Raw genomic sequence first — 23925 nt, forward strand, 5'->3', positions numbered from 1 at the left:
ACAGGACAGCTTTGTTACTTTATGTATGTAGTATTTTACCACCGTTTCTTTGCTGTACCCAATGATTGTTCATGTAGTTAATGCGGAGCTCCACCCAAAAGGGGAAGCTCCATTTCTCTGCCTCCTACGTTCTTGATACCTGTTTACCTGCACTGTCTCCATTGTAGTGGCCCCAGAGCATTACTTTGCCCAGGGGCCCATGATGCTTTTAAGACGGCCCTGCTGGCAATAATATGTCAGGTTTACAGAGTAAATAGTCTTCAATACCGCTACAGCATAGCCATCTGTGGTAATATAAAATATACATATGTACTCAATATTTAGCACTTAGATCAAGTTAAAATATATACTGCTAAAGTGTAGCTACTTTTTTTTATATTGAATTGATGTAATTACTGAGGATATGGCTATGATATGACACTTTGTTTATAGGCTGTGCAACTCCATTTACACTATTTGCTTATTACCTTGTAAAAGTAGCAGTGACACCATCACTGTGATGTATATAGCCTGAACAGGGGGCAGAGCTGTGGGAGGTACCAAGCAGGCTCCCCAAACTAAAGGATGTCTGCAGAAAACTACAGGAGAGGGGCAGATAAAAGACAGTTATCCTGCACAAGGAGAGAGAGCAGCAGTGAGGCTGCATAGCTCCCAACAGTCCCTGATTTTGGGGGACTGTCCCTGATTTGGAGCAATGTCCCTCTGTCCCTCATTCCTCCTCATTTGTCACTCATTTTCATCCGATCTATATAGTTCTATATAAAATGCACTTTTTATCTGTCAAAAAGTGTTTTCCAGCGCTAAACCTTTTTATCTGATTTCTAAATTGCTGCATTTGTAAATTCCAAAAGCCAATATAGTAGTGGTAAAAAAAAAAGCATTTGTGGGTTTAACCAATCCTTGTTTTTTATTGTACAATTCTCCTTTAAGGGGGCGTAGCAAGGAGTGTGTCCTATGCCTGCATACTTTTGCTGATAGGTGTCCCTTATGCCCAAAAAGTTGGGAGGTATGAGGCTGGGTTCACTCCTGTGAGATGCGTGAACCAAATTGATTCCTGTGCAGGTTCCCGCATCACATCTGACTCGCAGGGAGTTCACACTGCTCTCTGTGAACCACTGCGGGTGTCAATATAAAGTTAATGACACCCTCAAATCGGTTTGCAGAACACAGATGCCTTGTTTCCACTGAGCGGATCGGTTTGGGTCGGTACAGTTTGAATGGCCTAGAATGGTCCAGTCTATTCTAGTGAGCGTTTCCACTGCAAGTGGGACCACAAGGGGCCATACAGGGTTTAGAAAAAATGCCTCAGCATAGCACAGAAGAGGGTTTTCTGTCAGCCAATCAGTGGAATGTATCGTAGCTCCGCCCTAACCGAACCATTCCATTTTCTATGGCCCCATATCTGAAGCAGGACCCTGAATGGAACGGTTGGGTTCGGTTGTATGGGCCGTTTTCATAACGGAAACACCCAACATTGCGTACCATACCGAACCGAAGCGATCCGCTCAGTGGAAACAAGGCATTAGTGAACTGTAAAATTGGATGGAATCAGATCGCATGGGTCTGAATACCCATTGTAGTGCGGACAAAAAAAGGGTCCAGCAGCATTTTGGCGCAAATTTGATCTACACAGCGAATCACATGCAATGTCTGTCATCGCTTAAGTGTGAACCCAGCCGGACAATTCTTTATAACAGCAAGATCCTGCAAAGAGACAGAGTTTTACTATTGCACAGATCTGTAAGAAATGCACAAGGAAAAATACACATGACTCTTGTTATTAGACAATATTAGCTTTAACCGTGACTTCTTTAAAAAGTTAGAATCCCCTCTCTATCTAATTTTCCAGCTTCCTTTTTTTTTCTAGGTTACAGTATTGACAGGTTGAAGCACAAGTCAACACTTCTGGCGAACACCAGGTGGTGCTGTGACACAAAGCTTAGACGTGAAAGCGTGTCCTGACGTCAGTAACATGTAGGGGTTGGCGGAAGTGCCGCGTTGCTTAAGTTTTCCGTGTTTTTTCAGAGGCTGTGCCATGGAAAAGATGCAGCTCCCGCAGAGCCCCAGCACTTTGTGTTTCGATAAGGACGAGTTTATGAAGGTAAACTTGGTAGTAGATCACTGACGTGATGTGTTATGGTGTCAAGCATGATTTGCTTTTGAAAACGAATTGTCATTTGCAGCGCAATAAAGTAGCCTGCCCGGTTTCTGTGCAGTTGTCACGGTGATGAGGGATCATAGATTCTTCTTAAAAAGGGTGACTGATAATTCGCTTGAATAGCAGCTTTGGCCATAGTGCATAGTGCCAATGATATGTCTACTGGTGACGTTCCTGGTGATATTAGATATTTAGGAATCTTAGACTGTCATGCGTTTGCTGATTTTAGTTCTTGCCTACATACTGGTGCTGACTGGTATGATTTAGAATTCATGTACACTGTAGCTGTCAAAAACCCTTTTTTACAGGTGTTTGACTTTTTTTTCTGCTCCTAAATGCCCCTCTGTTATTCTATCTGTCCATGCACACATAGGTGAGGCAGCACAGTGGTTAGCACTTTCACCTAGCAGCAGGGGCGTTGCTAGGGGGTGGCTATAGCCCCGAATCTGGGGACCATAGCCCTGAGTCTTTTGCTGCAGGGTCCCTGCCTAACCAGTGGGTTGCGGCTGCTGCGGTGGGCTAGCTGCATGAGAGAGGCGGAGGAGAGAAGCAAGCGGGCGGATGAGCAGAAATGACATCTCTGGCCGCTCAACATCAGCGCTCTACACAGCCGGACCTCTTCAATTTGGGAGCGAGGTGTGGTGAGCAGCAGAGAGATGACATCATCTCTCACTGCCCGCCACACATCAACGCTCTTCCGCCCTCACAGCACGGTGGAGTGGAGGTCATGTGCTTCCTGTCATCGTGGAGCTCCACTTTGCAGCCAGACCCCCTTGCTTCAATGTCGAAGGTGTGGCGGGCAGCAGCAAGATAACATTCTCTCTCACTGCCCGTCCCGCATCACCGCTCTCCTGATGTCATTAAATGGACCAGTGCTGTCAGCCTGCCATCAATGCCCATTTGGTGGCACTGGCTGGCATGGCAAGTGACAACTCACATCTGGTGGCCGGTGACATTCTGCAAATGGTGGCAGGAGATGTGGCAATCTGCAAATGGAGCAAGGAGACATTGCAAGTGGCAATCTGCAAATGGAGCTAGGAGATGTAGCAAGTGACAATCTGCAAATGGTGGTAGGAGAAGTGGCAGTCTGCAAATGGTGGCAGGAGACGTGGCAATCTGCAAATGGTGGCAGGTGACGTGGCAAGTGACAATCCACATTTGCTGCCAGGTGAAAGAGGGAAGTAAAACGTTGCATCTGGTGACAGGCGACGGTGGCAAGTGACACGCTGCATCTAGTGGCAGGAGATGTGGCAAGTGACACGCCCAGGGCTCCCACTGATCCTGCAGTATGGTGAGTTGAACCACTTCATTATATATTAGAATGTTACAATAGAAATAATGCACTTCAGTCACCCTGACACCATATCAACAATGGTGCCATGATGATTGAAGTGCCAACACCAGCCATCGCCCGTGAAAAATTGCTTACCACCGGTTCCCCCCCCCCCCCCCCCCCCCCCCTGCGGCATGCAAAAAGGTTGGTGACCGCCGCTATGGGCTTTAGCCCCAGATCTTTTGCAGACCTAGCAACGCCCCTGCCTAGCAGTAAGAAGGGTCGCTGGTTCGAATCCACGACACCATCTGCCTGGAGTTTGCATGTTCTCCCTGTGCCTGTGTGGGTTTCCTCCCACACTCCAAAGACATGCTGGTAGGTTAATCGGATCCTGCCTAAATTGGCCCTAGTATGTATGAATGTGAGTTAGGGACCTTAGGTTGTAAGCCCCTTGAGGGTAGGGACTAAAGTGAATGTACAATGTATATGTGAAGTGCTGCGTAAATTGACAGCGCTATATAAGTACCAGAAATAAGGTGTTTGGTGTTCTGAAGGCACCAAAATCGCATTCGAAGGAGGGACGTTTGGGCAGAAAAATGCCTGATGTGCTTAAAAGCTAGGCACGTTTAGCACTTGAATAAGTGTTATGTGGAAAACTCAAGCACTGTAATGAAATAAGTGATAGATTGTGATTGAAAATTAAAAAATTAAGCTGCAATCAATCGTAAGTGTTCAGGCACCCTATTGTAAAATGATAATAAAAATTATTGTCGACCTCTAATTAACTTGTCAGTGCACAGCTTCCCTGAAATTATTGCTAAATATAAAAATATGTGGGTATAAACCTCAAAGCATCAAAAATGCATGCGATAAAACGCAATGACGCTATAATCAAAACATTTTAAATAAATGCGCATATATAACTATCAGAACTTATAAGCTATCATATTAATGACAGATGCATAGTGAAAATCATGCAAAAAGCTAATAAGATATAATATTCCTCTAAGACAAACAATAATAATCACCCACTAGTCCATTAGTCATTTTCACTTAAAACATAGGAGTTGGTTTGTGTTTTGGTTCAGCCTGCATTCATCTATGCCTCCAAAGTTTCTTCTCCCAGGTCATAGATGGATAGTAACTTGCGCTTTGTTTCACTCTCAGCATACAGATGAATCGTGTAAGTAAAACAATAACATCATTGCGCAATGATCAAACGGAAACAAGGAGAATAAACAAAGTGATACACTCACATAGACCCAATTGTAAGTCGGGCATAAGAAAGCAATCAGCCGCTACGAGCGTGACTCCTCAAAGCCGCTGCTGCCGTACTGATTTCTCGTAACAGCAGTGCTCGTCACTAGCTCTTCCCACGCGTTACGTCACAGACCATGTGACTTTCTCAAGGACTTTAGCACTTGAGCATTTATTACTTTCAATGGCCAGAATAAATTAACCACTTCAGCCCCTTAAAGAAGTTGTAAACCCTCGAAAAAAAATTCCAAAAAAAAAAAAACCCCTGCAAGACAAAGGCATAATGAGCTAGTATGCATTGCATACTAGCTCATAATAACATACTTTCTTTAGCTTGATGCCCTGCAGTGCCGCCTGCACTCCCCTCTCCCATGGCCGACATCTTTTCTGGAGTTACTTCTGGGTTTGCGGGCTCCGGTGCTGTGATTGACTGGAGCCGCGATGTCGCTCTCGCGCATGCACGCGGGTGCTGTCAGTCACGGCTCGGGTACTGAAGAAACGGCTCAAGCAGGCTGTTTCTTCCGTGTGCATGCGCCAATGACGTCGGTGGCAGCGTATGTAGTAAATATCTTCTAAACGGCGCAAGTTTAGGAGATATTTACAGTAATTAAAGAGGAAGACTTTACTTCTTTAACGACCAGGCCATTTTTTGCGCTACGGCACTGCGTTACTTTACCTGACAATTGAGCGGTTGTGTGATGTTGTCCTTTTTTCCCCACAAATAGAACTTTCTTTTGGTGGTATTTGAACACCTCTGCGTTTTTTTTATTTTTATTTTTTATTTTTTGCGCTATAAACAGGAAAAAAAAGCAACAATTTTTGAAAAAAAACTATTTTTTTTACTTTCTGCATTAAAACATATCCAATAAAAATATGTAAAAAATCGAATTTCTTCATCAATTTAGGTCAGTTTGTATTCTACGACATATTTTTGGTAAAATATAAAAAGCCCAATTAGTGTGTGTGTTAATTGGTTTGCGCAAAGGTTATCACATCTACAAACTATGGGATAGATTTAGGGACTTTAAAAAAAATAAAAATTTTTACTAGTAATGGCTGCGATTAAATTGGATACCAATTGACACTTTTTGGGACCAGTGACACCAATACAGTGATCAGCGCTAAAAAAAATGCACTGACACGGTATAAATGACACTGGCAGGGAAGGGGTTAACACCAGGGGCAATCAAAGGGTTAAATGTGTTCCCTATGTGTGCTTTCTAACTGTGTGGGGGATGCCAACACTAGACAGAGAGAGATCGGTGTTCCTGATTAGTAGGAATCAGATTTCTCTCCTTCTCTGTGACAGAACGACAGTCTGCCTTGTTTACATAGGCAGACTGCCGTTCTGCCATTCCCCTGAATGTGTCCAATCACAGTGGGAGCTGTTTGCCGCCAGCCTGTGCCTGAGACCAGGAAGTGCAAAAAACGTACAGGTACCTTGTTTCGTGCAGCTGGGCCGACCTGCCGCAGTATATGCGCGTGGACGGTCTGGAAGTAGTCAATGTTCTGGCCAATTAAATGAATAAACACCCTAATGCTTGATGTGCCGAAACATGTTTGAAAAACACATCTTTTCTCATGTCAGGAAAAAAAGTGTTCAGAAGAGGCTAGTGTGCATGAGCTCTTACTGGTCTATAAACCACTAGTAGATTTCCTCCTGATCTGCTGCAGATAGGCTGACAAGTGAAGTGACATCAATGTCAATACTTCTGTCAGCCATAACTGGTAAGAGTGAGGCTGGAGGACCAAAGCCTGCACCTATCTGGCCACACAAGACCTCTCCTGGTGGAACCTTTTGTCTGCAGCTTCCTGGAGTAAATCCTAGTTGGTTTTCTTGTTTTGACTGTGGAACTGTTTACTTTTATTTCTTCTCTGAAGGACTCGTTTGATGTGGACCAGTTTGTGTCAGAATGTAGAAAACGTGTGCAGTTGGAGACTCTTCGAGATGATCTAGAAATTTACTACAGACTTCTTAAGACTGCTATGGTTGAGCTCATCAATAAAGACTATGCAGACTTTGTAAATTTATCAACTAACCTGGTAAGACTTTGTTTCAAATGTTTTATCATGTTTTTAGTGAAGTTGTTTAAACCCCCCTGACTGTAGCGGCATAGTTAAAAGTACAAATAAGGGCTCCTGTATACAAGTCCAAGCCAATGGTGCTGGCCTGCAGCTTCCGGTAGCTCTGTCTTTGTGCACATCTTTGCTTGGTAAAGGAAGCATATGTCAGTACTGTGAGGGGATTATGCTAGAGCCCTGCATATGACCAGGCCTCGGTGAGCAGGTGGTGGGGTGTGTGGACTTGTCCACACTGTAGTGGAGGCATAAGCATCTCAGGCATCAGTAAGCAAATGTAAACAGGGGAACAATATAGTGGCCAAATAGTATGAGACTGTTTGAAAAAAAAAAAAATTTCTCTTAGTCGTCTTCCAGGACGGCACACCTGAGAGATGAGAGGCTCCTCCCTACAGGAAACACAATCAATCGACAGCTGTTTTAAGTCCACACCCTTCCCCTTGATCCTCCAGTTTTTGATTGTGTTTCTCCCTACACAGCAAAACCGTTTGTTTTTTTCCAAATGACCCGAAGCCTGGGGCTGGTGGTCCCCCCCTGGCAGCCGGACCAAATGCCTGGGAAGGCCTACGGCCACATCACCCTGAAAGTGAAAGAGGGCGCCGCCTGCCCGATCTCGTATGATCTCGGAGGCTAAGCAGGGTCGGGCCTGGTTAGTACCTGATGGGCCTCTGGGTCTGGCCGGATATATTTATCCTTCCTGGGGGGGTTCCCCTATCCTTTCCTCAGGGGGGGCAGCAGAAACTGGAAGAGCCCCCCTGAGAGCTGAAGGCCCCTGGGTACAGTGGTGTCCCCAGAACTTCAGGGGCCTTTTTCCTGTCTCCCCCCCCCCCCTTACCTGTCCGGGCGTCCGTTCAGACAGGGGTGCTGGCTGTCAGTTCTTTCCAGGGCCCCCGATTCCTGGGGCCCTGGTAGCTCGCGTGGGCTGCTGGGGAGGGTGCCGCCTGAACGACCCGCGTTCTTACCCAGGAGGGAAGGCTGAGAGTCAGCAGGAGCAGGCGCCCACATCCTCCTTTCGAGGAGGCACCAGTTCACTACGGTGGATGTCTGCCTAAACCACCTCAGAATGGAATGAGGAACGTATGGCATTGCCCCCCCCAGGTGTATATACTGACTGGCAGGACACAGCCTAACCTTGCAGCTCCCTACAGGGACAGCAGTTGGGGGGGCACTTTGGCGGCTATCCTCCTTGCGTGTGGACCATAAGGATGGAAAAGCAAGCCCGGTGGCTGTGGCAAAAGGGGAAGACAACGGTGAGTACATTCCTTTACCTTGGGAATTTAGCTGCAAAATCCCCAATCCCAGCCAGATGGTTTCTGGGCATTTGAGATAATCTCCCCTGGGGTCTAGATTCAAATAGCCCAGAAGCTTCTGCTAAAAACACCAGCTACAGCTCCCTCTTACATCAGAGATGCTGTATGGTGGACAAGTGGTGCAGAGGAGCGAGTGTGCCTAAACCACCTCAGATGGGAAAGAGGTAGGTAAGGCATTTCTTCACCTTCCCCCTGTATTTACTGAGTGGTACCGTGCAGGACCTGGGGTCTACATAACAAAATAGCCCAGAAGCTACTGCTAAAACCACCAGCCACAGCTCCCTCTTACAGCAGGGACACTGTGGTTATCACAACAGTAGGTTGGCAGCCTCTCCCTACATGTCCGGTTGTGGGACATTAGTAGGGATGAATAGAGCGAAGGGGGGGACCTGGTAGATACAAAGAGTTCCTTACAGGCCAGGTATACCACTGAACAATTTATGGATTGTGCAATGGTTGAAGGATTCAGGAGTAAGCTCTCCTGGTCAGCAGGTGCACTAGGTTATATGGCCCTATTAGCCCAGCTGCTAGGAATCTGAAGTCATAAGCTCCAACCTTCCACTCCACCTTTTACATTGTGGTTATATTATAGTGCAGGAGGTAAGAAAAACCTTTTTGTTGGTTTGGGCTACAGTCAACTCAGTGACAGATCTAAAGGCGATTTACCATAAATCGCTTCCTATATCCTTTAATTAAGGATTTTCTGTGCAAACATATGCAAGAGTTAGATAGATACATGATTGCTTGTTTAAGGCCTGCAGGTGGCTATTTTCCTCCAGGCTAAATTGGTGACCACCTTTTCTAGAGGCTGTCCTAAATTGGTCTCTAGGGCTGGGCTCATTGAGACTTAAGTTCCTGATCAGCCCCACCTGTGTGTGAGCTGGCCAGCGTTTGCTCAGTCTACGGAGGTAAGGTAGGACAACAGCTACTGTAGTAAGGTGTCTAACCATTTTAGGATTTGTTCCTTCACTGGGGGGTGAAGTGTTAGTGTCTACAGCCCAGGCTATGCCTAGGGATCAAATTGCTTTGTTGGTTATTTCATAAAGGGATACACCATGACTCCTCCTTGGTTGCACACCAGTAGACCTCAGTAGTGAAGGTTTGTCCTTGCTGGGATGTTTTGTGGCACAGCAGAAATACACATTGAGATTTGTGACATTTCTGCTCATAAGGGGTATATTGCTGTACATCAGAAATGCACTGCACTGAAGCTTGGTTGTTGTCTGTTATATCCTAAAGGTACTGCCTTATTTGGCTACAGATCAGAAAAATACAACAGGGAAGGTGGTCTGTACTTTCTGGTCTTGTGACGCATGGCGGAAATGCACATTATTGAGTCTTGTGACATCTCTGCTCATATTTGTTATATTGCTGCACATCAGACATACTCAAAATTGAGTTCTGTCTGGGGTTTTTTGTGTCCTGTATTACTGCCTTATTGGTTGCTTATTAGAAAGGCAGTAGTGAAGATTGATGGTCCTGAATTGTTGGGAAATACAAATTGAACCTGTGCCAGGGGTAGTACTTGTACTGCCTTTGGTAATCTGTGCAGCCCCGCAAAGTGGCGTTGGGCTGAAAGTGCTATTAACGGCAAAGGCTGACGATTTTAGGCATGCGATTTGACATGTTGAGTCGCATGCCAAATCCCTTCAATATGGATGTGCTATCTCTATTCAGATTGTTATATTGTGGCACATCAGATATATACAAGATTGAAGGTTGTCTGTCCTTTTTATGTCTTACATTTACTGCCTTATTGGCTGCATATTAGAAGGGACACAGCAGAGAGGTTGCTTGTCCTTTTCTGATTTGTTTTTGCTGCCTCAGCAGGGAGACACATTGAGGGTGGTGGCGTCTCTGCTCAGTATTGGTATATTACTACACATCAGACATACACAAAGATTGAAGATTGTTTGTGTCCTGTATGTTCTATATTTACTGCGCTGCATATCAGAAAGGCATAGCAGTGAGGGATGTCTTTTCTGTTTCTCATTGTTGTACCTTGCTGCTTCTTAAGGATACACAGCAGGGGGTTGTTGGCTGCACGCCTCCACGGAGATACAGCATTGGGGACCCCTCGCTTGTTCAACCTCAAAATTGCAAGTTACCTGCGACCTGTGTAATCTTGAGGTGCGACCTGGAGTTGCACAGACACGAATGGTTCCCATTGGAAGCCATAGTGTATGACTTTTCTCTTGCGTTTTTGCGGTTGCAGGTTGGGTCGCACAAGTGTGGGAGCCCTAAGTTTTATCTGTCCCTTCTGGTTGAGGTTTTGCTACACAACAAGAATAGACATCATGGAGTTATTGCCTTACTTTGCAATACACCAGAAAGATCGCAGCTAGGAAGGCTGTCTGTTTTTACGTGGCTGCACAGCAGAAATACTCAACATTGAAGCTTGTTGGTGCTTTCTGTTTCAGATTCCCTTACCTTACTGCACTTCAGAAAAACACAATGCTGCAGGTTGCTTGGGTCCTTTCTGTGTTGGTTCTATGTGACTGCACTACAGAACTGCATAACAGAAAAGATATTGTCTTGTGTGCCATATTGATCTTATAACTGTATTTGGTGGTTCGTCAGAAATACGCAACATAGAAGTTTGGGTCTTTCTGTCTTATATTTATGGCCCTGTTTTGCTGTACATCAGTAAAACTCCACCGTAAACAGGACTCCCGTCCTTTATGTATATATATCAGTTATGACCTAGCTAGCTGTACTTCAGAAACACGCAGCATTTAGGGACGTTCACACTGAGGCAGCACGACTTACAGCGCGACTGCCTCAGGCGACCCAGGACACGACTCAGCGGCGACTTGCGAAACGACTTCTGTATAGAAGTCAATGCAAGTCGCCCCCAAAGTCGTACAGGAATCTTTTTCTAAGTCGGAGCGACTTGCATCGCGCCGATTAGAACGGTTCCATTGCACAGAACAGGACGCTACTTGTCAGGTGACTAGGTCGCCTGACAAGTCGTCCCAGTGTGAACCAAGGCTGAGGGTTTGCGTGTGTCTTAATGTTTTTACATATTGGCTGTACATCAGAAAACCAGACTGTGAGGACTGTTTGTCTACATTGAAGTTCAGATTTGGGTCTCTCCCATATTTGATATGTTGGTTTAGCTAGCCACACTCGGATACACATTATTGTCTATGCTTGTGTCCTTTCTGTCTAAATCTATTGTGCTGGGTCCACAATCTATGATCTTTTTTTTTTTTAATTTGTGATATTAATAATGCATGTATCACCTTTTGTATTTCAGCCCTCTTTTCCGTGGAGGGGCCTGGAGTTCTGGCTGCAGACGTCACATGTCAGAAAGCCTCAGCCCCTTACATTCAGGAATGCTGGAACCATTTCCTAGGGTTGAAGCCCAGTAGGGTTATAGGACACTGGAGGAAGGCGATAAAGAATCACCCTGCTTAGTAAGAACTTGGGAAGTTCTGTTCAGAGGAGTATTATGACCTGAAGATGAAGTATAAAGATGTATACCCGACCGAATAGGTTACGGCTCGGTGCATGGCCTTCATCTCACCCTTCTATAGAACTAGATGTAGCAGTATAAGTGTTATACTCCTGCTATGAGCTTTATTCTCCTGAAGTAGGCAGTCAGGCGTAAGTAAAGCCACAGAGTGGGCATGCCTTAAACCCAGGGATCAAGCCTCGGTTAATCTATTACCCTTAAGTAGGCTTCCCTTTAGTCTTTGCTGATGTAAAGATAAAAATGAACAAAAAAGATTGTCTGTTAGGGGCCCACCTTTTTTTGCAGTTTTAATTCCCTGAACAGGGTAGTGTTAAGACAGGCCCTCTTAGTGATCACTGAGTGTCCTTGTCTTACAACACAGGTCTCTGATTAATCTTTAGGGGTTCTAAGTAGCACCTACAGGCACAATAGGCCATGGTTGTTAGATGTGTGAGACAGGCAACATTGCTAACCTACAAGTTTAACATGTTTTCTGATTCCTTCTTTAAGAGCCCACTCCACCTAGGTCCTGCATCCGAAGCGGACAAGGCAGGGACATCGGTGGAGTAGACCTGCAGACCAGCCGCATGATCCAGCTATAATACCTTCATCAAGCATATGGAGTGGAGGTAAAACTCACTGCAGAACCAAGGTCCGCCAAGAGGGTCTTGCAGTGGTCCCACCCTAAGGTAGGCCTGAGGTACTTGATTATCCTCTCAGGTGTGCCGTCCTGGAAGATGACTAAGAGAAAATTGACAGTTACTTACCGGTAACTGTTTTTCTAGGATATCTTCCAGGACGGCAGGCCTACTTCCCGCCCGTTGGAGGAGGGAAAATGGTAGAACACTTGAAGGTGAGTACCTATGAGGAATGATTTCCCTTGTGAACCAGGTTCAGAAGTTACTTCTCTACAAACTGAGGATCAAGGGGAAGGGTGTGGACTTAAAACAGCTGTCGATTGATTGTGTTTTCTGTAGGGAGGAGCCTCTCATCTCTCAGGTGTGCCGTCCTGGAAGATATCCTAGAAAAACAGTTACCGGTAAGTAACTGTCAATTTTTTTTGCAAAAAAAGGGTCCCACATAGAGAAAGTAAGAGACCGGCATGTAAGCATCACCACTCTAAACTCTGGTCTCTTACTTTTCATCCCCGTTCTTGACTGTGTAGTCCTGCCTATGAATGGTCTGTACTCTTCCAAATGGCTGGGGGCTGCTATTAGTATGGGCTTATCCTTAGGAGTGAATGGGGACATCACAAGTGTGCTCGATAGGCAAAGAACCCTGAAGGGGATGTTTTGGATGCCAAGGCTGTGTGGTGTCAGGCAATGCTGCACACTCAAGAATTTAGAAGTGTGAATAAAGGTAAGTATTTAAATATGCCTAATACAATCAGAGGGGTGGTGGTTTATTCATATTATGACATTGTCCTTTGAGTTAAAAATTTGTGTTTTTGTCTGAGCGCTGAATAAATCAAGCTCTTGTTGTGGAAAGGGCATTTAATGCATCATTGTGCCACTGTTGTTTTTGATGTTTTTAGCTCTTTGTCTAGTGTTAGCATCCCCCCCACATTATATTTTCAAATCATTCCTTTATGCCCCTAAATGGCTAACTTGTACAGCCAGAATTGCAGGTGTATGGTGTGGATGCAGGTTAATATTATAGGGCCAGGTATTCCGAACTGCATACAGCTGTTTCAGGCTTTTTGGTCATCATCAGTTATGTGCATGGAGTAGGGCTTTGGGAACACACAAGGAAGTATAACCCAATAGCATTATTCAGTTTAAATTCTTTTAGTCCCCTCTCACCATAACCTTCATGTGTATATTTTTTTTAATTACTGTAGATAAAAACTGATTTCTAAAGTAATTGAAAGCAACATATTCGCTTTTAACATGAATGCCCTTGCCCTTATTTTCCATTAACAAAAAAGACCCAGCAAGTTACATTAGAGCACAGATCTTAAAGCAAACCTTTGGGCTCACCTCTACCTAGTAAATTGGCCAGGTCGTTAAAGCAGGCACTTCCAGGTGCCTCCATTCTTTAACAGATTACTTCCAGAACTGGATAGTCAGTAATTAAATATAGAAGCAAGGGGAGCTGAGCAAGAGCACGATTGGTTACAGTGACGATTGAAAAAAGATTTGAAATTACATTATCGTGTTAAAAATGGGCTCTGTGTGTTTTTTTTTTTTTTTTTTCCAAATACATTTTGCATTGCTAACATTCCTCTGAGCACAAGTTGCATGTCAAGTCAACCCAACCGGCTCTCATAGAGAACCATTGATTTTAACATATCATGCGACTTGTGCTTGGAACGCTTGTCGGACCAGTGTGAACCGCCCCTTGGAGAGATTCGTTTTTATTTTTCCAATTAAAGGAAAGCCGAAAAAAACAAAACAAAAAAAAAAACTAAAACAACTTTTCCCTATTTTAATGAAAAGGGACAAAAAAAAAAGGTTGTGGCTTCTCCCACAACCCCCACCCCGAAGCATCTTGTTCCCATGTTGATTGGGCAAGGGTCTCTTTCCCACAACCCTGGGCTGGCTCCTGACATTCTGTCAGCTCTGGTGTCTGACAGTTCTTGTATTATAGCTATGAGGCGTGGCCATGCAGTAGCGTAACCCAGAGACTTTGCCCCCTTGTAACGCCACGGACCCGGCATGATGGGTCCATGTCGTCACAAGGAGACGGGATCTCCGTGTTACGTCACCACATGGCCACACCCCAAAGTTTTATATAAGAGCTGACAGAATGGCGAGAACCAGTTTCTGTCGGAGGAGCGTTTTTTTTTTTTTTCTTTTCTTCTTTTTATCGGGGCAGCGGTGGAGGAAGACATCGTAATTGACGTTGTATCAACATCGGGGCGGTGCTTATCCAGATTCCGATAAGTCCCCTGCCCACAGACAACCACAAGCCAGGGTTGAGGGGAAGAGGCCCTTCTTCCCATCAGCATGGGAACAAGATGCTTTGGGGGGGGGGCCCTGTCGTTGGGCCAGTAGGAGAGAGGAGCGGGGCCTCGCGCATGCGCAGTAGGGTTCCCGGCGTGAAGTCTTAAGTCTACACTGCCGGGTTCCCTTACCCGCAATGGCGGAGGGAGGCCGCACCCGACAGCTAATGGAAATATCAACTGCGGTGCTGACATCATGGGACTGCAGGACTGGTAAATGTCCTTTCTTTAATCGTACATCAAGGGACACAGAGCCATAGTAATTACTATGTGGGTTATAGTCCACCTTCAGGTGCTGGACACTGGCACACCCTAAACAGGAAGTTGCCTCCCTATATAACCCCTCCCACACCGGGAGCATCTCAGTTTTTTCGCCAGTGTCTAAGGTGTTGGTCACGAGTAAAGATGTGCTGTGCTAAACTCCACTGGAGCAATCCTTGCTGGGGCTAGCTATGCATCTGGATCCATTCAAAGTGTCTTTTAGGCCAAATTAAAAGGTACCCAGGTCTCGTGTCCGAAGAAACAAGGTTTTGCCTGTAAACGCTTCTCTTTTTAGAGAGCTGGACCCTGGGATCCAGTACTTTTGGTACCGAGGCCATAAAGTTTTACTGGCGGAGGTGCTATTACAGGTCCAGGATTGTGGGTTTCCCCGAGGGTCCCCAGCTCCTGAAGGTTTGTTAACGGAACCCACCGTGAAGGGTGAAGATTGGGTCTGTTGGTTTTTTTCCACAGAAAACCCTGCGGCGGGAAAGGTAAGTGGAGTTTTCTAAGAAATTTTTGAATTGTCTTATGAAATGTCTCCTTTTAATTGTAAATGTTGTCATGCCTAAGTGTCACCACTGGGGGCTATATTAAGCACATACCTTCTCGTGCTTCCTCAAGAGATCACGCTGTCTGGAGCAGCAGGCTTCTTTTTCTCTCCAGCCAGCAGCAGACCTCTGGTAAGTCTGGGGGGGTTTCTCTTCTCCAGACACCCCCCCACCTGTGCTGTATTCTCCCCCTCTTCACGAGGAAGAGCGTCAGGAGAACAACGAAAAAGCGTGTAGACCGAGAGACGCTGGGAGCTTATGCCGGGACGAGGGAAAGGCACAGGAGTGACGGATATGCCCAGTCACTCGCTTATTACGAGATACCTCACAGCAAAGAGAGAGACGGATATGTCAGCAGAGGCCAGCGCTGTTTCTCAGTGAGCGGCACGGGCCGCCCAGAGGCAGCTAGTAGCCATGGAGGAATCAGCCACTACAAGCAGATCCGTGGGTAACATCCGAACCGAACTGACAGAATCTGTAGAAGTAAGCTCCCCGATCTTACCGTGGACCAGGGTTACCACAGAGGCTCAGGTATGTTCATTGAGCATAGGGGAGATGACTGCGCAGGATGGTAGTGAGCCGGACATTAGACAGCTTATACGGGCTCTCCCGACTAAAAAGGACATACAAGCCCTAATGAGTGATTTAAAAGCAACTATGAGTAAAGTATGTGCCAAGGTAGAAATGATGGACAAGAGATTGTTCAGCTGTGAGTCACTGCAGTCCACGGCAGATACTCGTATTCACTTGCTGGAGAGAAAGTTAAAAACGCAACACCAAAAATTGTTAGCATTACAACTGCAGGCTGAAGATTCTGAGAACATAAGTAGAAGAAATAATGTGCGTATTAAAGGGATCTCAGAAGCCATAAAAACACCTGATTTAAGAAAGACAGCAATAGCTATTTTTAATATTTGGAAACCCCCCCCCCCCCCCCCCCCCCCAGATGCCTACATTATGTTGGATCATGTGCATAGGAGCCTGGCAGGGTTCATTCCAGAACAGGGGGCACCTAGGGATGTGTTATGCCGAGTCCACTTTTTCAAAATAAGAGGACATAATGAGAGCAGTCTGGCAGAAAGGGGTAATGGAATTTGCGGATCAGGAGGTACAGGTGTTCCCAGACCTTTGTTGGCAGACGAAGGCTAGGCGACGGCTACTGAGGCCGCTAATGGAACAAATACTAGCAAAGGGAGCAACATATAGATGGGGCTACCCGCTATCCCTAGTCATAAAAATAGAACTCGTTTTCAACCTGTTTGTCCCAGAGCAACTGCCAGAAGTATTTATGTTCCTGGGCTCCGAAGTAGTTGAGGTTCCTGACTGGGTTGATATTCCAGTCGAGACTATGGGGGGATATAACCAACAGAAGAAGCGGCAGAGAAGAAGGAACTGGGAGAAAAATGCAGAATAATTGTGTTTTAGGCTCTACTATTCTTTTCTTCTTCTCTTTTTTTTTTTTTTTTTTTTATGCGAGTCTGCTGAGAAGCTGTGGTGGTTTTTTTTTTTTTTTTTTTTTCCCCCTAGGGTTCTTTCCAAATTTTGGTCCTCATGAGGGGCGGAGAAAATCCGTGATAAAAGTACTTGACTTGCTGTTACCATGAGCTCCCTCTGCTCTTGGTTTTGGGGGGGGGGGGGGTGAAATAAGTGTGCTATTTTTATGTTTTATACAGTTTTTTTTTTTTTTTTTTTTTTTTTATCTTTAAAAAGGTTTAGTTTGCATTTTGGGTGTGTATTATGACGGATATAGGCCACACATGAGGGGTGGGTTGGGTCGAGCGATCTGTGGATGGGGGGGGAGGGGGAGGATGAGGTGTGTGAAACTTATTTTTTCTTTTTAGCACTAAGGTGGAGTGCTAGGGGAGGGGGGGTGGTGCCCTCTTTTTTTTTTTTTTTTTTTTTAGGGTGTAGGGGTAGGGGACAATGAAATAAACACATCTATTTTTTTTTTTTTTTTCTTCGCAAACACACCAAAGGTATTAAATGTATTAAACATACTTATTGTATCGCACGGTGAAAACTACATATAAATTTTCTTTCTCCTTATTCAAAAAAAAAAAAAAAAAAAAAAGAGTGTGTGGGAGATAAGGGCTCTGGGGATGCCTATTGAACAGGGTTAATAAGGGGAACAACACTATTTTTATTGAATATTTTTTTTTTTTCTCACTTTTTTTCCCTTCCTCTCCTCCTTTTTCTCATCTTTCTCTTCCCCTCTCTCTCTTTTTTTTTTTTTTTTTCGTTCCTTCCTTTTGGCTAAAAGGATTTTTTTGGTGATTTGGAAAGCTGCGATGTTAGGGATGGGGAGGGTCACAGGATGAGGTGGGGGGGGATCACTAGAGGGTTACTATAGGTTGGCAGGTACTTAGGGGAGGGGGGGGTTTAGGGAAGCTAACCTAAATGGGGCACACATAGAAGGGGGGTGGGGGGGGTATGAGAAGGGAGAGTGAGAAGCACGGATCTATAAAGGGTAGAGGGTAGAAAGGAGTTGGATCAGGTTGGAGGGTAAGGATGGTTTTGGGGGGGGGGGAATTGAGTTATGTGGTTGCAATTGCTAAATGTAAAAATCGAGGAGTCGCGCCGGTTGGATTATCCTTCTGAGTAGAATAAGGGAATTGGGGTTTTTTGTTTTGTTTTTTTTTCCATTTTGGGTTCCCCCTCCCAGACGATCGGAAGATATGACCAGGATAAAGTTTACCTACATATAATGTTAAGGGACTGAACATCCCGGAGAAACGGATTAGTTTTCTTGCCGAACTGAGAATTTGGGGGGTAGGGCTTATATTGCTTATATTGCAGCCATCACTGACAATCACGCTCTTATTTTTGGGGAAACAGGGTATTATCGTGGCAAAACAGACTCCATGGAAGGAGACTAAAGTAATTAGAGATGAGGAGAGCCATCTCTTAATTGTAAAGGGATTACTAGGATTGCAAAAGGTTATCTCCCGAATGAAGACCAGGTTAGTTGCTTAGAGACCTGTCTTCAAATGATACACCAGCACAAGGAGGGAATTTTGGTGAGAGGGGGAGATTTTAATCTGGCCCTGGACCCTCTTATAGATGCGTCCAGGGGAGCCTCCCACCTGTCATTCATAAAATTACGAAGAGTAAAAAAATTACTAAGTGACCTGCAGGTGGTAGATACATGGAGGACACTTCATGTACAAGACAGAGATTACACGTTCTTCTCGGCAAAACATAAATCATACACTCGGATCGATTATATCTTGGTCTCACAGACAGGAATAACATCGTGAGTGCTGATATAGGCTCATTCACCCTGTCGGACCACGCCCCGACAAACTGTGTGTTGGATCTAGGGGAGGCAGATCGCCGTGAGTGGCAATGGAAGATTAATGAGACCTTGTTAAAGGATAAGGAGTACGAACAAAAATTAAATCAGGAACTGGACTCCTTTTTTCTAACAAATGATACGGAGGAAGTCACCCCATTTTGCCTATGAGAAACACATAAATGCGTGATGAGAGGGGCCTTTATATCCTTAGGGGCGCATAGGAAAAAGAAGCTTAATGAACAGATTGATGTACTACTTAAAAAAATTCGGGAAGTGGAGCTGATACATAAAAAATCTCAGACACAGCGATTAGAGGAGAACTTAAGTGGTTTACGGGAGGATTTAAATTCACTGCTCATTGAACAGGCTAAAGCTAAGTTGAAACGGGGAAGACAGACACTCTATGAATTTTGGGAATAAGCCGAGCAGGATGTTGGCAAAGGCCCTTAAGGATGCTACCACACAGAAATACATGTTGGGTATCGAGACACAGAGGGATGAGGTGGTTAGTTCCTCTCAGGAAATGGCATAGATTTTTAAGGAGTACTACGAGGGTCTTTACCATTTGGAATGCCAATTATCCCCAGAGAGGTGTAAAAGCAAATGGATGGCAAGGGATTATTTACAAACTTCAGGAATGCCAAAGCTGACAGAGGAGACAGCACGAGATCTAGATGTACTAATTACAGTAGAAGAAATTAAGAGAGCATTAAATCTTTTAAAATTGGGGAAAGAACCGGCCCAGATGGATACACCCTGGCGTACTGTAAATTTTTTTGCCGAGAAAGTGGCTCCAAGATTCATAGCGGCTTTTAACTCACTACGGGAGGGACAGAAGTTACCTACTGAGACATTGTTGGCACATATAGCAGTAATCCCGAAGGAGGGTAAGGATCCATCTCAGTGTTCCAGCTACCGGCCGATTGCACTGTTAAATGCGGATCTAAAAATCTTCTCTAAGATCTTAGCGATCAGATTAGAAAACACGCAGAGAGTAATAAATGCTATTTACATCTCACAGAGCCAACAGAAACCCCTAATATTGTTTTCAGCTGATGCGGAAAAAGCATTCGATAGAGTTGATTAGATTTTCCTTAGGGCTACCCTGCAACATATTGGCTTGGGGGATGGAATGCTGAAATGGTTTCTAAATCTATATTCAGTCCCGAGTGCGAGGGTTAAGGTAAACGACAGACTCTCGGACCCACTCTGTATTCGAAACGGAACGCGCCAGGGATGCCCATTGTCGCCCATTTTCATTCTTACATTGGAGCCCTTTTTAACCCCTTCCCGCCGACCGTACGCAGATGTGCGTACTCGGCTTTCCGGGGTTATACCGGGATGATGCCTGCAGGCATCGTCCCGGTACCTTTGTTTAGAGCCGGCGATCGGCTATCCGAGTATAACAACCGATGCGGCTAAAAGCCGCTCGGCTGTTATACCGGAGGAGCGGGAGGGGACAACCCCCCCCCGCCGCTCTTACCGGGCCTCCCGTGCGATCGGGAGGCCCGGTGTCCAATCGGCTGCCTTTGGCGGCTGGGGGCGGGCTGGAACGAAGCTGTGGGCGGCTTCGTTCCAGCCTTCTCAATGTAAACGCGGAAGCGACGTCATGATGTCAATTCCCATTTGCTTGGCTGCCAATGGCGCCGGTTTTAAAAAAAAATATATACAGTGTTCAGAATCGCCGTTTTCGGCGATTTGAATACTTTGAAGTGCAAAGGAGGGATCGGGGGTCTTTTAGACCCCCGATCCCTCCATAGAGAATACCTGTCACCACCTACTACTGTCACAAGGGATGTTTACATTCCTTGTGACAGCAATAAAAGTAAAAAAAAATAAAAATTTTTTTTAAACACAATTTATAAGTATAAAAATAAAATAATTTTTTTTTTTTTTTAAAGCGTCCCCGCGAGCTCGCGCAGTGAAGAAAACGCATACGGAAGTCGCGCCTGCATATGTAAACGGTGTTCAAATCACACATGTGAGATATCGCCGCGATCATCAGAGCGAATAATTCTAGCCCTAGACCTCCTCTGTAACTCAAACCTGGTAACCGTAAAAAAAAATTTAAAGCATCGCCTATGGAAATTCATAGGTACCGCAGTTTGTCGCCATTCCACGAGTGCGTGCAATTATAAAGGGTGACATGTTTGGTATATATTTACTCGGCGTAACATCATCTTTCACATTATACAAAAAAATTGGGGTAACTTTACTGTTTGGATTTTTTAAATTCATGAAAGTGTCCCTTTTCCAAAAATTTGCGTTTAAAACACCGCTGTACAAATACCGTGTGATATAAAATGTTGCAACAATCTCCATTTTATTCTCTAGATTCTCTGCTAAAATTTTATATATATATATATATATATATATATATATATATATATATATATAATGTTGGGGAACTCTAAGTAATTTTCTAGCAAAAAATACGGATTTTAACTTGTAAACACCAAATTTCAAAAATAGGCTTAGTCATGAAAGGGTTACGGAAGATACGTGCCAACCCCAACATTTAGAGGTATTAAGACAGAAAGAGAGGAGCATAAGTTAGCAGCTTATGCTGACGATTTGATTTTTCTCATAACTTCCCCAATTATATCCCTCCCATCTCTTCTAATGGAGATACGTCAATATGGGGGGATAGCAAATTATAAGGTGAACTATACTAAATCAGAGGCTATGGGGATGGAAATGAAGGCACCTGTAATGCAACAGATAAAGACGCAATTCAACTTTAGATGGTCAGAATCCCATATAAGTTACCTGGGGACCAAAATACCGAAGAAGCTTAGTAGGATATTTGAATTAAATTATGCCCCGATGTTAAGACAAATTAAACTAGACTTAAAGAGATGGTATAGGGAGATCTTTACATGGTTTGGAAGGACAAATATAAAGTTGAACGTGATGCCTAGGCTTTTTTACTTGTTGCAAACCTTGCCAATAAAGATCCCCCCCAAGTTTCCTGAAAGACCTCAGATCAAGGTTTCTGAGGTTCATCTGGGCTGGGAAGCCAGCAAGAGTACGGAGAACCATCTTGGTGCTCCCTAAAAGAAAAAGGAGGTATTGGCTTTCCCAGTGAGACCCAGTGAGATATCAGGAGGCCTCACAGCTAGCCAGAGTAATGGAATGGTGCGCCTCTGAGAGGAAACCATATGTACAATTAGAACAAGCAATGGTTAAAATTCCCTTGGAGGGGTTGGCGTGGATAGCGAGATCGGAAATACCAATAACAGTGAAAAAACACCCACTGACAGGCGCAACTCTCCGTACTATTAACACGATTTTTAAAAAGACAAATCTATCATTACTTCCGAGCCCTATGTCCCCGGTGCTGGGTACGCCAGACTTTCAGCCTGGCATAACAGACCAGGGGTTTGATGTATTAAAATGCAGGGGGAAAAACAGGATCATACATTTCTCAAGGGGTAACTGCTTGATGTCACGAGGTGAGATAGAAGTAACACCAGACCTAGACTATTTCAGGGCGATGCAGCTAGGAGCATATATCCGCTTGAAAACTAAAACGTACCCAGTGATATGGGAATTATTGCGCTTCGAACAGAGATGGAGAGAGCATGAGGCACTCCCTATCATATTTCTTATGAGGTATTAACAAGCTTGGAAGCTCCCCAAGATCTTAACTTTATTCAAGCCTGGGAGAGAGAAATGGGGATAATGTTCTCCCAAAGACAGAAGGTCAAAATTTTAAAATCTATTCTTAAGACATCGGTTGCAAGCAGGTACCAGGAGGGAGGATACAAAATCCTCACAAGATGGTCTAGAACACCATCTGTACTACATAAAATATTCCCACAGGTCTCAAATGTATGCTGGCGTTGTAAGAGGTCAGAGGGCACAATGTTGCATATATTTTGGGAATGTGAGAAGATCAGGGGATTTTGGAAAATGGTTGAGGAAACGGTTAAGGATATTACAGGTGTGTCTCTTGGGAAAAATCCGGCAGCATTTTTACTAAATGATGTCCCCATGTCGGTGGAAGAATATAAGAACTCCCTGCTTAAACACCTCACGGCGGGAAGGGCCTCTATTCCGGCTCTGTGGAAGAGTTCAGTCCCTCCGACTAGAACACAGTGGTGGGCTAGAACTACAGAAATCCAACAAATGGAGAATTTGACTATGCTGAAAGAATAGGATGAGAAATATTGGAAGATATGGGCTCCCTACTTAGCTTATAGAAGTGGAGAACAAGAGAGGTAGATCATGCGCGATCGAAGGGGAGGGGGCACCCCTCCCCTTTTTTTTTTTTTTTTTTTTTCTCCTTTGGGGTTTTAGAGGGTGGGGGTAGGTATTAGGGTTAGGATAAGAGAAAAGGAAAATTTATATGTGTCTATTGTGTAGACGAGACTGAGTTGCATCGAATATGAAATGTATAATGTTGTTATAATTTGAAGATATGGGGATGCGACAAGATGTAAGAGATGACATGAAGAATATGTTAAGTGCTATATGTGGAATGTAATATATAATATGCAAAAATAAAGAAATTATAAGAAAAAAAAAGGGGGGGTTGAAACCCCCCTCCCCCAAAAAAGAGCTAAAAGGTTCTCCCTCAAGCTCTGGGAAGCCTACTCTACAAATGGCATCCTCCCCTAAGAGGGGGGTGGCTGATCAGAGTGAGATCGGGGCCATGAAATGTTTGCAACTGTGTTCAACACTGCAGCCCCTGTTAATTTTACTGAAGATCTTTTACCTCAGCTATGGTAGGTTTAAAAAAAAAAAAATTAAAAAAATTTAGCGACTTTAATCGCATCTCAGTGTGGTCAAGATGCGACAGGTTCTCTTCCATTTTTCTAGGACCCTCAAACTGAAGGAACTAGGGGCAGGAGAAGACGAATTCCCTCATGGGACCGTGGTGAGGCTGATGACTCCTCTTCTGAGGTGTCAGATGCGGGAGAGTCAGCTTTCACAATCTGTAAGATTGATGGTACAATTTCTTGCTGAATGATCCGCTCCACATTGATGTACCCTTAACTGAGTGTTTGGGTTCGCTAAAGCCTCCTCAAGCTGTGCATGCCTTTTCCTGTCCATTCTTTGTTGGAAACGTTTTTTGTGTTACTGGAGGATCACCCAGATGAGCATTATTTTCCTTTCTAAAAAGTTTTCACACTTTATCTTATGGTAGAGAAAGTTCACTAAGTAGGGTATACCGGCAATTGACGCTACTATATCCTTTGTGAGTAAGTTTGACTTGTCCGGCAGACAATACTCAAATACTTAGGATAAAAGGTTGGAATTCCTATTAAAAAAAAAAACAAAAAAAAACCACTTTTTTTTTCTGGCCTGCGCTGACGGTAATTGGTTAACGTTGAGAGA

At 44.5% G+C, this 23925-nt stretch overlaps 1 protein-coding gene across 2 annotated transcripts in view; it reads left to right on the forward strand.

The window, feature by feature from the left end:
• The first annotated feature begins 1944 nt into the window (after window positions 1–1944).
• Window positions 1945–23925, forward strand: part of COG2 (component of oligomeric golgi complex 2) — a 456761-nt gene continuing 434780 nt past the window's right edge. The window contains exons 1-2 of one of the 2 annotated variants that reach the window (XM_073627553.1): window positions 1945–2101; window positions 6570–6731. In XM_073627553.1, the coding sequence (XP_073483654.1) occupies window positions 2036–2101; window positions 6570–6731 (228 nt within the window). In that variant the 5' untranslated portion in view covers window positions 1945–2035. The remainder of the gene's footprint in view (window positions 2102–6569; window positions 6732–23925) is intronic. The other variant, XM_073627554.1, reaches the window with a different exon arrangement.

This window comes from Aquarana catesbeiana, linkage group LG04 (genome assembly GCF_042186555.1).
Source record: "Aquarana catesbeiana isolate 2022-GZ linkage group LG04, ASM4218655v1, whole genome shotgun sequence".
In the NCBI taxonomy this organism is placed as follows: Eukaryota; Metazoa; Chordata; class Amphibia; order Anura; family Ranidae; genus Aquarana; species Aquarana catesbeiana.